The following is a 15,976-nucleotide window of genomic DNA, read 5'->3' on the forward strand; positions in this document are numbered from 1 at the left end:
TAAAAAGAAATAGCTGTTTTATTAACCTTACTTGTTTTATTGTATTACTTGCCACGTAGGCCTTCCTCTCACATTTTCACGACCTGAAATAAAGAAATAAGGTTCAAAGCGATCTCCCTCGCTGACTCTCTGTCTTATTATATCAGGGCTCACGTGTACCGGACGCTGAAGGAGCTGTATCCCACGCATGCGTGCAAGCAGCACAACGCCATTTTTAAAGTGCTGGAAGAGGAATGTGGCTACGGACCTGAAACAATACCGCAACTTGAGGATGTTTCCAACTTCCTGAAACGTAAGCATTTATGTCGAGTATCAATTTGTGTATTGGTAACCTAAGCGGTAAAGGGTTTTGGGTGACAAAAGCCTTATTCCCCGGAATTTGCTGTTCACGGTTACCTCCCTTAGTAATCGTTTAGTTCAATGCTGATGATGTCAATCACTGCATCGTCTGATCCAGACTCGATTATTTATAGACCGCCGGCATAAAGGTGGAATGATGCTGAGTGCGGTGTTAAACAACCATTAAACACAAACAGTGTTACGACTGCCTCACTCAAAATTGGCACTTTTGCCTGACATCATCAACGAAATGCAATTACTACTACACAGTTCAAGTCATAACTAAATGTGGAATCATATATTACTTGTAATATGTCTTCTTACCAACGTAGACTTATAGCCATGTTCCGGTGTAATAATTTCAGACTTGTTGTTGAACTGGGGCGTCACAACAACATCCCATATAATGAACGTGTCTGCACTTTCTGTTTTTCAAAGGGACATAACCATGTTGAAGATGAATTCCATGTTCTTATGATTTGTGACCAGTATTCTAGAGCAAGAACGAACTCTTTTCCCAAGCGTCTCGTTACCCCTCCCTCTATTGAGAATTTTATAAGACTTATGTCAGCTGAAAACCAACAAATTATAAAGGGCTTAGGTAAATTTCTCTCCCAAGTCATGAACATCGAACTGAAACACAGTGTCGAACGGTGAATCATTATTAAATCTACTCAGCATGCAAATATATATACAGTATATTTCCATTGTATTATGGGCCGGTGGCCTGAAGTACCGAATTGTCTGTCTGTCTAAACACAAACACACCGTGACTGAAATAGTGATCAGAGCGGCGCTAAAGCCCCCCAAAAGGCATTCACTTACCAAACACGTGTCTTCGTTAAAGAAAATACTTCCTATTTAATACATATAATTCATATCCACCATAACATAATGAACCAGGCGTTTTTGTTAGTTCTTTTAATGTCAACTATATTTTAACAAATTTAGATTATGTGTATCTGTCACGCAACTGACAAGTGGTATTTGTCATTTCCAGGTAAGACTGGTTTCCAGCTGCGCCCAGTCGCCGGGCTGTTGTCTGCACGTGACTTCCTATCGTCCTTGGCCTTCAGAGTATTCCAGTGTACGCAGTACATCCGACATCCCTCCAAACCAGAGCAGTCCCCAGAACCGTGAGTTATAGAGTATAAAACATACCCTCCAAACCAGAGCAGTCCCCAGAACCGTGAGTTATAGAGTATAAAACACACCCTCCAAACCAGAGGAGTCCCCAGAACCATGAGTTTAGTTATACAGTGTAAAACACACCCTCCAAACCAGAGCAGTTCCCAGAACCGTGAGTTATAGAGTATAAAACACACCCTCCAAACCAGAGCAGTCCCCAGAACCATGAGTTTAGTTATACAGTGTAAAACACACCCTCCAAACCAGAGCAGTCCCAAGAACCGTGAGTTATACAGTATAAAACGCACCCTCCAAACCAGAGCAGTCCCCAGAACCGTGAGTTATACAGTATAAAACACACCCTCCAAACCAGAGCAGTCCCCAGAACCGTGAGTTATACAGTATAAAAAACACCCTCCAAACCAGAGCAGTTCCCAGAACCATGACTTATACAGTATAAAACACAACCTCCAAACCAGTTTTACAGTAGATACACCAACCTCCAAACCAGAACATTTCATAGAACCATGAGTTATACAGAATGAAACAATCTCTCCAAACAAGAACAGGCCACAGAACGTGAGTTACAGAGATACACCAACCTCGAAAGCACTCACTGGCTTCACCAAAGTGGAAGGACCTGTATTAGTGTGGGGCTTTCTTCCACACTGAGCTGACACACCGTGATATGCCTGAAATACTGTTTACCTCACGCACTCATGTTGAACATTCTCCTTACAGTGACTGTATTCACGAACTCCTGGGCCACGCCCCCCTGCTAGCGGACCCTCTGTTCGCCCAGTTCTCTCAGGAACTTGGGCTATTGTCTCTTGGAGCGGCTGACGAGGATATTGAAAAGTTTGCAACAGTAAGTGTGTGGTACAATGCTTGACGGTGAATGAGTAGGATTTAACGTCTTTCTCTGATATTCTACTCACAACCCTGCGGGGTAGGGTTTGGGGACTAATCAGGAATAGAACACAAATGGTCCCTGTGAAGGGAATCGAATCTGGGTTTTCGGAATATTTCGATCCATTACATTAACCACGTGTCTACTACACGGCGTTTCCCCATCACCAGTTCTTTTTATCCAGGTATATCATTTCACTGTTTTAACTATTCCAGCTTTTTCGGTTGACTGATTTAACTATTTCAGCTTTTTCGGTTGACTGATTTAACTATTTCAGCTATGTCTGTTCACTGGTTTAACTATTTCAGCTATGTCTGTTCACTGGTTTAACTATTTCAGCTATGTCTGTTCACTGGTTTAAATATTTCAGCTATGTCTGTTCACTGCTTTAACTATTCCAGCTTTTTCGGTTCACTGCTTTAACTATTCCAGCTTTTTCGGTTGACTGCTTTAAATATTTCAGCTTTTTCGGTTCACTGCTTTAACTATTCCACCTTTTTCGGTTGACTGCTTTAACTTTTCCAGCTTTTTCGGTTGACTGCTTTAACTATTCCAGTTTTTTCGGTTCACTGCTTTAACTTTTCCAGCTTTTTCGGTTCACTGCTTTAACTATTCCAGCTTTTTCGGTTCACTGCTTTAACTATTCCAGCTTTTTCGGTTCTCTGCTTTAACTATTCCAGCTTTTTCGGTTCACTGCTTTAACTATTCCAGCTTTTTCGGTTGACTGATTTAACTATTCCAGCTTTTTCGGTTGACTGCTTTAAATATTTCAGCTTTTTTGGTTGACTGCTTTAACTATTCCAGCTTTTTCGGCTACTGCTTTAACTATTCCAGCTTTTTCGGTTCACTGCTTTAACTTTTCCAGCTTTTTCGGTTCACTGCTTTAACTATTTCAGCTTTTTCGGTTCACTGCTTTAACTATTCCAGCTTTTTCGGTTCACTGCTTTAAATATTTCAGCTTTTTTGGTTCACTGCTTTAACTTTTCCAGCTTCTTCGGTTCACTGCTTTAATTATTCCAGCTTTTTCGGTTCACTGCTATAAATATTTCAGCTTTTTCGGTTCACTGCTTTAACTATTCCAGCTTTTTCGGTTCACTGCTTTAACTATTCCAGCTTTTTCGGTTCACTGCTTTAACTATTCCAGCTTTTTCGGTTCACTGCTTTAACTATTCCAGCTTTTTCGGTTGACTGCTTTAACTATTCCAGCTTTTTCGGTTCACTGCTTTAAATATTTCAGCTTTTTTGGTTGACAGCTTTAACTATTCCAGCTTTTTCGGCTACTGCTTTAACTATTCCAGCTTTTTCGGTTCACTGCTTTAACTTTTCCAGCTTTTTCGGTTCACTGCTTTAACTATTTCAGCTTTTTCGGTTCACTGCTTTAACTATTCCAGCTTTTTCGGTTCACTGCTTTAAATATTTCAGCTTTTTTGGTTCACTGCTTTAACTATTCCAGCTTTTTCGGTTCACTGCTTTAACTATTCCAGCTTTTTCGGTTGACTGTTTTAACTATTCCAGCTTTTTCAGTTGACTGCTTTAACTATCTATTGTTTAATAATCTAACTATTCCAGGCGTATAGGTCAATATGCGAACTATTCCTGATAAATTGGTTCACTATTCCAACTGTTCCAGGTATATTGGTTAAGTGTGTAACTATTCGAGATAATGGGGGTAAGGGTTAAACTATTCCAGGCAATTTTGGTTCAGTGTTCTAACTATTCAAGACACATATTGGTTCACTTTTCTTACTTTATCAGGCATATTGGGTCAATGTCCCAACTATTCCAGGCAAACTGGTTCACTGTTCCAACTATTCCAGGTATATTGGTTCACTATTCCAACTATTCCAGGCAAACTGGTTCACTCTTCCAACTATTCCAGGCAAACTGTTTCACTATTCCAACTATTCCAGGTATATTGGTTCACTGTGGAGTTCGGGCTGTGCAAACAACAGGGTCAGATCCGAGCATGTGGCGCCGCGGTGCTGTCGGCGTATGGGGAACTTAAACACGCCCTCAGTGACGTCCCGGAACACCGACCCTTCGACCCCTTCAAGACGGCTGTGTTCAAGTACGACGACGAGGACCTCCAACCGTTGTACGTCGTGGTGGAGTCGTTCGAAGACATGATGGACAAAATGAGGTCGGTGGAATTTTAGAGCATCATTTCCATTTGTAGTGTTTCCAACACCGGCTGATTATTAGTTTGTTCTTCCGATGAGAAATAATGAAAAGTGTTGTTTCTTTACCGACTCAAATTCGATTCCAAAATTATTAATACATAAGCTTCCAATGTAAAGAATGTTTGCAAATCGCTGGATGAAGATTTTTAGCTTCACTTGTTGTGGGTGTGATTGATATGAACTTGAGGGCATCAATTGTCCTGAAATTTACGTGACACCGATAACAAACTGAAAATTACTTTCATCATGAAAGGTTTTGCATTTGTCACGTTTGTGAAATATTGCTACCTATTGGTGAGACACTCGGCTCCACTCGGCTTATTCCGCTAACTGGAGACTACTTCGGGCAGGGGGCGGTCGGGTAGCCTAGTGGTTAAAGCGTTCGCTTGTCACGCCGAAGGCCCAGGCTCGATTCCCAACATAGGTACAATGTGTGAAGCCCATTTCTGGTGTCCCCTGTCGTGATAAAGCGGCGTAAAACCATACTCACTCACTCACTCACTTTAGGCCTGTGCCAGGATACTCGGACCCCGCCTACCCAAGCTCTGTAGCAACTAGCAGAACGAATGGTGTATACCCTGCTTCAAATAATCTATATTTTTCTCGTTCTTCCAAATCAATTGCTGTTTGAAACACGTCTATTTTATGCAATTTCTATACTAAAATAGTTCACTTAACAATATCCTACCTGCGCAATGCAAAAACAATGCCATTTAGATGAAAGATCGATACTGGAGGTGAAATTAGAAAAAGGACGCATTTATAAAAGGCCGTTACCGCGCCTTCGTCACTCAACCGACTTCGAATCATGAACCAATTACGATCGATTGAATGGCTCATTTTAGGCAATCAAGGACATCAATGCCTAATGTTTTACCGTGTATTTCATACTGTGATGCGTTTATAATTATTTGCTTTTATTTTACGTTAATTGCAATGCCCCGAACGCAGAAATGCATTCTGACATTTGCACTTATTAATGACATCGTATCCATCCTTACGAACTAGGAAACGTTAAGAAAAAAATAAAGATATTGTCTATGATGTATACTGTAGCAACGCAGAGAAGCTTTATAAATTGCGTCGCAAGGCATGTAACAATCAGTTGTCCACAGTTCATAAAACAGCCTTGATTGAAAATACATGTTTCCGGAAAGCCATAAATCCCAAATTAGACGGCGATAAAAGCGCTGTTCAATATTCAATATTTCCTAGTACAAATACTCCACCGTCGACTTAAGATACACGCCTCTACAATGTAACGTAAGGTCTGACTGTATTCGAGTTCTGTTGACTCGATACAAGAGGGTTGGTTTGAAAAATAAAACAGGCTCCCTTATGACAACTCCTAATCGATCGGATGCCACCGAGCGACACCTCTTTCCATATGTCACAATGCTTTATTGAGCGAGTGCTAGCTCCTCCCAGGTGTTTTTAGCTTAACCGCGACGCTACAGGGGAATCGTTATTCGCAAATTTCAAACAAAGTGTATGTTTATTCTGATGATCAACTGAACATAAAGTTTAACCTACAGGGGTCACTGTGATCAAATCATCCTAACTGCAGCTAAATAGAACACTTTTGCCGCAAATATTTCTCAAGTTTTGTTCAAATTTACGTCCGATTTTCATTCGGTCGCTTTTGTTTAGAAAGGCCTCAACTCGTTATGTGGTAAGGGAAATCAATATATTCTAAAGTATTCCCAACATCACCATGAATCGAAAATGTCACAAAAAAAGATGATTCATTATTTTAGAAAAGAACACTTCCTGAATTAATTGATCGTCAGCGATGAAAAGTTTATGTTTGTTTGCTACGCGTCATTTTTTTGTCACGAAATGAATATCTCTGTGGATTTGTATTGATTAAATATTTATATTTGAATCGCATGCATCACAGAGCACCCTGTCTTGTGGAGGAAAAAGGGGTATTAATTTAATCGAAGGTACTGTTGAAGATCAAGTAAAGGTTATGCGAAATAAAACAAATGAAGAAAACAAAGACGTTTCCTTTTTTTCGCTATATTAAGTTAGGAAGCAAATCTCACACTGCCGGGAAAAAGAAAGTATATATATACACTTGACTACTAGATTTGACCAACTAATTTCAAACGTTATGAAGACGTTACTAGGCTGAAAACAGTCGCCGAAACACATCAAACTTAAGGTCCAAAACTGTGATACCCTATGAAATAAAATTACCGTCGAATAATTTCTTGGTGGTTTCATTCAGCTACCAGTTTTGTTTGTTTGTTTGTTGTTTAACGCCAAACTTAGCAATTTTCCCGCTGTATGACGGCGGTCTGTTAATAATCATCGAGTCTGGACAAGACAATCCAGTGATGGCCATCATGAGCATCGATCCACACAATTAGGATTGATGACATGCATCAACCAAGTCAGCGAGCCTGACCACCCGATCCTGTTAGTCGCCTCTTACGACAAACATAGTGGCCTTTTACGGTAAGCATGGGTTGCTGAAGACCTATTATAACCCGGATCTTCACGGATCAGCCTCCAGCAAACATGAATGTATACTTTCTTTTTTCTTTTACGAATCAAAGGAGCCTGTTTTACTGACAGTGTTTAACCCAACCGTTAATCACATGATAGAGACTTGTAAATGTGTGGTCTTTAATCTGTACCGTCAGCAAGCGGCTTTGGTTTTACATAGGGATCGTATAAAATACCTGTTTCTAAAGAAGTATGAATCACTGCATAACTGCAAGCCTGCCATGAATAAACGTCAGATTAGTGGCATGAGTGAGTGAGTGAGTATGGTTTTACGCCGCTTTTAGCAATATTCCAGCAATATCACGGCGGGGGACACCAGAAAATGGCCTCACACATTGTACCCATGTCGGGAATCGAAACCGGGTCTTTGGCGTGACGAGCGAACGCTTTAACCACTAGGCTACCCGACCGCCCCGATTAGTGGCATGAGGTGAAACGGCTTTCTCTGGTATTCACTTAAATCACAGCGTAAGCTTCCAAAGCATAAAATGACACAGGTCGCAGATTGACCATTCGGGGGAATCCCCATTGATATTGTAATGCCAGAGCAAGGTTCAAAATCAGGACCAATCTTGGATTCGAACACGCGACCAGCGGATCCTGGCTGCTAAGGGAACCTTTCTGCACGGAAGCATGTGGCGCCCTTGACTACTGAGACACTCTTGTCGCCGCAGCATTGCATGCACGTGCTTTTCATGAAAAGTCAATAATGTTTATACAAGGGAAGACCGCGGCTGGAATCAAAAGGCAAGCACTATAAAGGGTTAATATCAAAATATTGACATGACTAACAAAACACATACCTGTACTGCGAATTCTCTGGCTGATCAATTCTACAGACAATACTGCATATGTGGGAATCAAATCGACTATTGTAAGCGAAAGATAGGGATTTTACGGCGCATCTCTTACTTATATCATTTTGACGTACTTCTCCTGTAACTCCTGTAATACGGCCACAATTTATTTTCCTGATTCTTGAGAATGAGAAATTGTAGCTGGTGCATCCACGTGCCCTCTCTTTCTTCATAAGGTAGTGAATGAATAAACTGGATTTCAAAAAGATTGTATTTATGTTTTGTGAGACTAAATGGTCATTTTTCCCTGCGAGGCTCTGAAGTGATCTACCATCTTCAACAAGAATAACGATGATGATGGCAATATTATTTTTGATAATAATGATACTAATAATAGCATTTATAATCCCAAGTGGCGTTAACATAATGATAATCATTATGCACGTAGTATTTATCCATCTATCTATCTAGCGTCGTATCAGATATACAGAATTACATCAATCCATGGAATGGCACCATTTCACTTCTCCGGCACCAAAGAAATTCAAGTCTTCAAGATCAGTGAATAAAGTTATGGCTACTGTATTCAGGGATGCAAAGGCTGTGATCCTTGTTGATTACTTATCAAGTCAAAATATGATTGCCGGTGCCTACTATGCTGATTTGCTTCATCGCCTGAGAGATTCTATCAAAGAAAAAAGGCGAGGAATGCTGACTGCTGGAGTTCTACTACTTCATGACAATGCCTCTTCTCACACCTCCCGACTTGCAAAGGTTCCTGTTCGACAATGTGGGTTCAAACAGCTTCCTCACCCTCCATACTCGCCAGACCTAGCACCAAGAAATTTCTACCTGTTCCCTAAACTGAAAGAACACCTTCGTGTAAAGCGCTATGACGACAACGATGACCAAAGCTGCCATGAATGGGTTTTTTCAGGATGGCTTCAGAAAACTTCTTCCTGACTGGAATTGAAAGCTTCACTATCGATATGAGAAGCGTATTGAAGAACACGGAGTTTATTTTGAAAAATAAAATTAAAAACGCTTTCACAACTGTTGGTTTTGTTTCCTAGGCTTAGAACTTGTTGACCAGCCCCAGTAACCCTGACACGTCGTTACAAAGAATACAGAAATTGTCATCCATAAAGATTTCCATGCCTTCATGTTTTTCCAATTGTTTCTTAACAATCCTTCAATATTAAGGAAATACAGCTCTTTAAATATACACATATTAAACAAACTGAAACTGTAAATGCCTTTCCTTATATTGCTGTGTACATACAGTAAACTACGGTTATAACGAACACGCTTATAACGAACTAACGGATATAACGAACTAACTTTTTAGTCCCGACTATGTGCTGTAGTTATGCTGTATATATGCTTATAACGAATTACGGTTATAACGAACTAAAATTAGTAGTCCCTTTGAGTTCGTTATAACCGTAGTTTACTGTATATGATTAGTTATTTGTCAGGTACTACCGCACGTTGTAGGTGTTATTTAACGAGTAATAAATATTGATCTATTGATAGGCAATATTTTTATTTCAATTTTTATATTTCCAGGAATTTTGCATCTCAGATCAAACGTCCATACGAAGTGCAGTATGACCCGTACACTCAGTCGGTGCAGCTGCTCAACACCAAGGGGGTCCTGCACTCTGTGGCCAGGAATCTCAAGGGGCAGCTGGAGAACTTACAACACGCCATTGACAAAATACAGGCCTTCAGTCTCGACTCGTAGATCCTAGTCCCGCTTGTTGTTAAACAACGTCATGTAACACCAAATATGTATACGTAGGTTGTATAACCTATAACCTATATAACACGAAGAGGTTATATAACATGAATAGGTTAATATTGTAGTTCATGTCCTAGAAACCCGTGAAGAAGTAGCGACAAGATGCCTATCCTCAGATATATCTGACATTACTGAAGTATCGCTCCGCCGTAGTTAGACTGCGTGAGTTTTTGTACAGTGAAACCCTGTTAGTCTGGACACCGTGATTTCCGAACGATCTTTATAAGAACATTTATATACACAGGGGTATATTGTCTCATACCCATTGTTCGTTAATCTGAACATGTTTTCCTCCGGACCATTTCGTTGGAATCATTACTGTCCGCATTAAAAGGGTTTCAGTGTAAAGGATTTAAATAGTTGCGTTGTTGGTCTGAGAGGTCTTGGGGTGCAGTAATGTATTTCCTTCCGCATATGCCTGATTGTTGAGAAGCTAAGGAGTAATGTCAGAACTATGTTCATGAGTGCTACCCAGACAGTTCATGAATGCTACCCAGACAGTATGAGCTTTTCATGAACCGTTCATGAGCCTTCGTGCATTGTCCCGTGTGATATTCATTACGCCAGTCTTACTGCAGTGCTGTCATCGGTTAAACATACATGTTGTGACTGTATCTGTTTGTAATGTAAGTGCGTGTATGCTTGAACATGGTTAAATACACAGTTACAATGTACACATAAACTGTTTTTTAGAATTGGTAATATTTGCGTTTGTTTTACGGTTTCGTCCGCGTCATTTGTATTCCGGTTGCCAGGTGCTTTTTGTCCGGAATTTTGTGCATAGCAAGGGAGGGCAACTCTGAATATATTGTGGTGTGATTTCATGAACATATTTGCACCCAGACTGAGGGGAGTATAATATATAATATATAATGTATAATATATAATATACTGCTTTTCATTTGATGTTACTCCACTATGCCAAGTTAAAACGGAAAAGTTTTGGGTTTTTTCAAAATGACCATAAATGTTGGAACGTGTTTATTTCAAAATGGAGTATATGTTTGATTGTGTATCTAATATACCTTTTTAATATTACAAATCCTATACTTAATATTTATGCATGTAATGCAAAACAGAAATAGATGTATTCAACATAAACATTTTTTTCATGCATTTAACTCTGTTTCTGTGATCTACTAATGACGCCTAACCCAAAGAAGACGCATACGTAATCTAAAATAGAATATTTATTGTTGCTTTTGAAATCAGCTACGAAACAGGCAGTTAAGGGAAGTAACTCCACCAAGCCTACTCGGATAAGTACGCTTAAAGCATTGAACAATTATTACTGTGAAAATGTTCAAAAATAAACAGTACCTTCAGTTTGGGTTAGAACACACAGACACAGAAAGGGAACGTGTGTTTTTCGAGGGAGTCCGATAAAGGCACATCGTTGAATATAATAGTTCACTGTGTTTGTTTGGGTCTTCAATAGAATATTGATGCATCTTGGGTTAAACGCCGCTTATAACAATATATCAGTAATTTCACCGTGTGTCAACTTAATGTGGGGGGGAACCCCGAAGTGGTTCAGGTCTAAGACTTTTACCACTTTGGTGAAACCCACGAGCACGGGCATGGCGCTGACAAACCTAGAAACATAATCGGGGCGAACCGGGATTCGAACCACAATCATAGGTTTCTGGCTTGCCCAAGGGACGCAACTCTGCACGTGGAATTGCGACGCCTAGGTCTCGGCGCCCGCGCCCCTGAAGCTCGCTGATAGCTTGTCCTTAAGGAGATGACTTTAAGGAACTTCCACATGTAAACTCAATTCTTCCTTGAAAAAAAGACGAGATACGAGCCATTACCAGCCCAAGGACGTTTGATAAAATTGTCTTTCTCAGATATACACATTAACGTTTTCAAAAGAGTTTTTTAGCTTAATAAGTCAGCTAATCATAATCACCATCTCTTTGGTCTGAGGTCAGATGTCAAAACCTTATTAAGGATTAGGGAACTGATTATTGTTATATAAGAATTGGTACAATGATAATAAGAATTAAAAATAACATTGGTACAGTCACTTTCTGTCTGGAAACATGTCGCAAGTAGTTCAAGTACTTAGCTCTTAACTCTGCCCAGGAACTGAACCCAGTCAATCGACAACGACAACCACTTTTCTGGTTCCCCACCCGTGTCTCGCCCACCCATCCGTAGCCTCGACCCTGTCTGCGATACAGGAGCATAGGCGAACGCGCACAACAGGGGTAGGAACCAGTCTTCGAGAACTTCGAGTCGCCACTCTGGTTTGTCCCGGAATGACACGAATGTTCACGAATGCTCCGCGCCTGAAAGTGATACTACTAGTCTACTACTACTCGTAGTCTATCTTGATGAGTGTTTTCTTTTACATCCTTGTATGACATGAACATGTTATTTTCGTGACTGTTATAATGGAGTCTTGTTCAGAAGAGGAAGTTACAACTTCCCATAGTTATTTAGGAATAATGTTTCCATGTGTGTGATATAATTTGTAGCACACCATGTTATTGGTTGGGAAATCGAAACAATGTACAGCTCTACTTGATACTTCCCGGCATTTATTTATGGCTATTTTATGCTAAATTTTTCATTGTAGTTCACAAGCCATCAATCTCATTTAAAACAGATCTTAGTTCCCGCTATCTCTTAACGTAGATCTGACCCCATTACGGGTCACATCAGAACGACCTTTCATCCAACCAATCAATGCGTCGCTTACCAGTTCATGGAAGTGACAGTCGGAATGTGTTTCTGATCATGCAACCTGATCAGAAATCCATTTATATAATTTTCACAGCTATTGGTGCCCATGAATCTGTTTCGACGGATAATCTAGACTGGCTACTCTCTTGCATTGATAATTTATCTTTCCCTTCCACGAAATTCTAAACAGAGCAAAGAGTGAGTGAATAAGGTTTTACGCCGCTTAAGCAATATTCCAGTTGAGCCCAGTTGTTAAAGCGTTCACTCGTCACGCCGAAGACCCGGGTTCGATTCCCGACAAGGGTACAATGTGTGAAGCCCATTTCTGATGCACACCGCCGTGATATTGCTGGAATATTGCAAAAAGCGGCGTAAAATCAAACTCACTCACTCGTTTACTGTGATGTTATGTTATTTGCGTCGGTTTCTAAAAGAAAAGAGGCACGGGTGGCACAGTCGTCTAAGGCGCCGCGATTCGCTATGCAGAGTTGCGTCCCTTGGGCACGCCAGAAACCTATGATTGTTGATTCGAATCCCGGTTCGCCTCGATTATGTTTCTAGGTTTGTCAGCACCATACCCGTGCTCGTGGGTTTCACCGAAGTGGTAAACGTCTGAGACATGCATCACTTCGGTCTTTCCTCCCACATTACTCGACACGCCGCGATATAACTGGAATACTGTTAAAAGCGGCGTTAAACCCAACTCACTCACTCACTCTAAAAGAAAACTTATGAATGAAGGATTTAAAGATACACATATGTCACCAATGAATGTCAGCACGTGCAGGTAGAGCAGTCCATATAGATACTATTTCTCAGCCAGCTGTGCCATAAACATGTGATAGATGTCAGTGTCTTGTACTCTGAGAGTTCCGCCGTGTTGCTATATTGTACATATCTTCATAGCGCCAGCATATGTGATACATTAACGCGTGTTACAAGCAATATTTATGTACCAAACTGCTACTGTGTGATTAGATTATTTTATAGACATAGTTGCGCTCCACTGTATCATATTGATTGCACGTTGAGAGTTGTAGGGGTGACATCGAGGATCGATCCAACCCGTTGCTAACATGTGATACTCTGTAGTTATAATTATAACTAAACTATTAAAAAAAATATTAAGCTTGGCTGTTTCTTAGTTGTTTTTTAATGAACGATTGTTGACACGATAATAGCAGCGACACTTTCATTTATTGACAACAAACTACTGATGTTTTATGGCGATGGGTCTTATGAGACGCCACAATTCGAGGTGCAAAGTTGCCTCCCTTGGGCGTGCCAGGATCCAGTTGTCATTGGATCGAATCAAGATCAGACTTCATTATGATCCTTCGTCTTGTTGTTGATAGAGTGAAAAACGACGTTCATCTCGTCTTACAATAAATACTAGCTTCTGATTGGTTGGTTGAGGAGAGGGTAATTATTGTCCATATAGCCCTCTCATGTATCCTGCACAATTTCAACACATCTAGGTATCTTACATCTCTGGCGTAAGTATCGCCGAGCTGAAATGAACCGATGTTTATGCCAGTGCATTGTGTAAAGGGAAGTAATTCGGTTTGCGTTGGCTGTTGGCTGTCAAAACGGCTGAATCTATGGGTATTACTCGGTGAAACTTCGGACATATATTCCGGGTCTTTGTGAATGAGTGATTGAGTGAGTTGGGTTTAACGCTGCTTTTAACAATATTCCAGTTATATCGCGGCGTGTCAGCTTAATGTGGGAGGAAAGCCTGAAGTGATGCAGGTCTCAGACGTTTACCACTTCGGTGAAACCCACGAGCACGGGTATAGTGCTGACAAACCTAGAAACATGATCGGGGCGAACCGGGATTCTAACCCACAATCTTAGGTTACTGGCGTACCCAAAGGACGCAACTCTGCACAGCGAATCGCGGCGCCTTAGACGATTGGGTCACCCGTGGCCCCTCTTTGTGAATGAATCTCTCTGAGATCAATTCGTTGTTAGCCGATCCTTCAGGGCATATGGTGTGATGCAGCCTGTGTGTGTGACAACGTACCCTGAACCATCAGGCTCACACACAGGGTCACATCATGTACCCAACGATCTGTTGACAATATAAAATGGGTTACAATATCGTTCGAGGACGGTGGCGCAGGGTGACACACAATCAGCCAGATCCAACACACCGTCTCCACCATTAGTTGGCGCTTCCGATAACCATGGGTGCGGTGGGGTAGCCTTGTGGTTAATGCGCTCGCTCCTCACGTCGAACACCCTGGATCGATTCCCCTCAATGTACAATGTGTGAAGCCATTTCTTGTGTCCACCGCCGTGATATTGCAAAAAGACTGTTTAAAGCGGCGTACACTGCAAACACGAAAACGTCGTTTTTTCCCGTATATGGTCATTGGACGGAAAAACGACGTTATTTGGACGCTTTCAAACCATCGTTTTCCCGTCCAAATAACGTCGTTATTTGACATCGGAATTTACTGGGAGAGAACGATATCATCAAGCTCCTCCCTTTCTTGATTGGCATTGTCGATCAAGCAACAGCGTCTACCGGTATTCCTACTTCTCCGATTTCATTGGTCAGTTCTCGCGTGTTAGATTACAGGCACGAGTTTGACGCTGTACTCGAAGCGCTTAGCGGAAGTACTGAAATCAATCGTTCTGCGCATGCGGATTGCTTAACGCCTTGTCCAAATTTTCCGTTCTGTGCATGCGCGATTTCGCGTATTGTTTCCACTATATGTCACCACTATTTGACAGTGATTCATAAACACAGTCTCGTGATGAGTTCGGAATCGTACAATGTCGCTTTAATTTATGGCACGTACTTGATCGGCGCGTATTTCCCATTAACAAATACAATGATAACGGTAATAATTTTAGTCAAAATAATTAGGAAAGCGCAAGGCTCAGTAACGTCTGAGTATAGGAAAAGGATTTATACTTTCGAAAGTTATATACTCGTCAAATACGCAAAAGAATATCAACCGGCTTTTAAAACTTATTTTTTTAGAAGGTGATCTTGGTGTTTATTGCCAGATAGTATATGCATATACATTTTCCCGATATTGCTTATTTTAATGTTTATTAATAGTTTTAAGGTTCGTCCGCCTAATTGACGGGATTCCACTTTTCCATTTGTACATGACACTTAAACAGTGTTCTGTTACTGTAAACAGATTAGTTTCAAATTCCAAACTTGTGATATCTATTCAGACTAATGCTTACTCTCTAAAACTGTATAGTTTTGAAAGAAACAAGTAACTCCATTTAAATTGAAGAGGAGTTATATGGGAGATTCCGAGATGAACCTACTCTATGGATATCTAAGCTACCACCCAAACCGACCCAAACGGGAAGTGCACCAGAATTATACATTGTATTCCGGACGATTGTGTTCTTTCATCTACTTTTAAATGTTGCCTATACACTAATCTGGACGTACTACTCATTGTTCTATTTATGTCATCCTATTATATATATATATATTTATATGAGATATACATTAACGCATGTTACCATTCTAAAGTCATACTCTCATATAACCTTATATTGTTCATAGTATCAAAGTTTATTCAACAACATCAAGATCAGCAATTTAAACTACTGAAACACCCAAACACAAGGCTGT

The 15,976-nt window shown here is 40.6% G+C and overlaps 1 protein-coding gene across 1 annotated transcript in view; it reads left to right on the top strand.

Moving 5' to 3' along the window:
- LOC124125606 (tyrosine 3-monooxygenase-like) overlaps positions 1-10,369 on the top strand; it is a 53,279-nt gene extending 42,910 nt beyond the window's left edge. Inside the window, exons 7-11 of the mRNA XM_046488942.2 lie at positions 147-292; positions 1,340-1,475; positions 2,209-2,335; positions 4,288-4,517; positions 9,438-10,369. Of these exons, the coding sequence (XP_046344898.1) occupies positions 147-292; positions 1,340-1,475; positions 2,209-2,335; positions 4,288-4,517; positions 9,438-9,615 (817 nt within the window). The 3' untranslated portion in view covers positions 9,616-10,369. The remainder of the gene's footprint in view (positions 1-146; positions 293-1,339; positions 1,476-2,208; positions 2,336-4,287; positions 4,518-9,437) is intronic.
- The last annotated feature ends 5,607 nt before the right edge of the window (positions 10,370-15,976 follow it).

Source organism: Haliotis rufescens, unplaced genomic scaffold, assembly GCF_023055435.1.
Source record: "Haliotis rufescens isolate VD_foot unplaced genomic scaffold, xgHalRufe1.0.p SCAF_5, whole genome shotgun sequence".
NCBI lineage: Eukaryota > Metazoa > Mollusca > Gastropoda > Lepetellida > Haliotidae > Haliotis > Haliotis rufescens.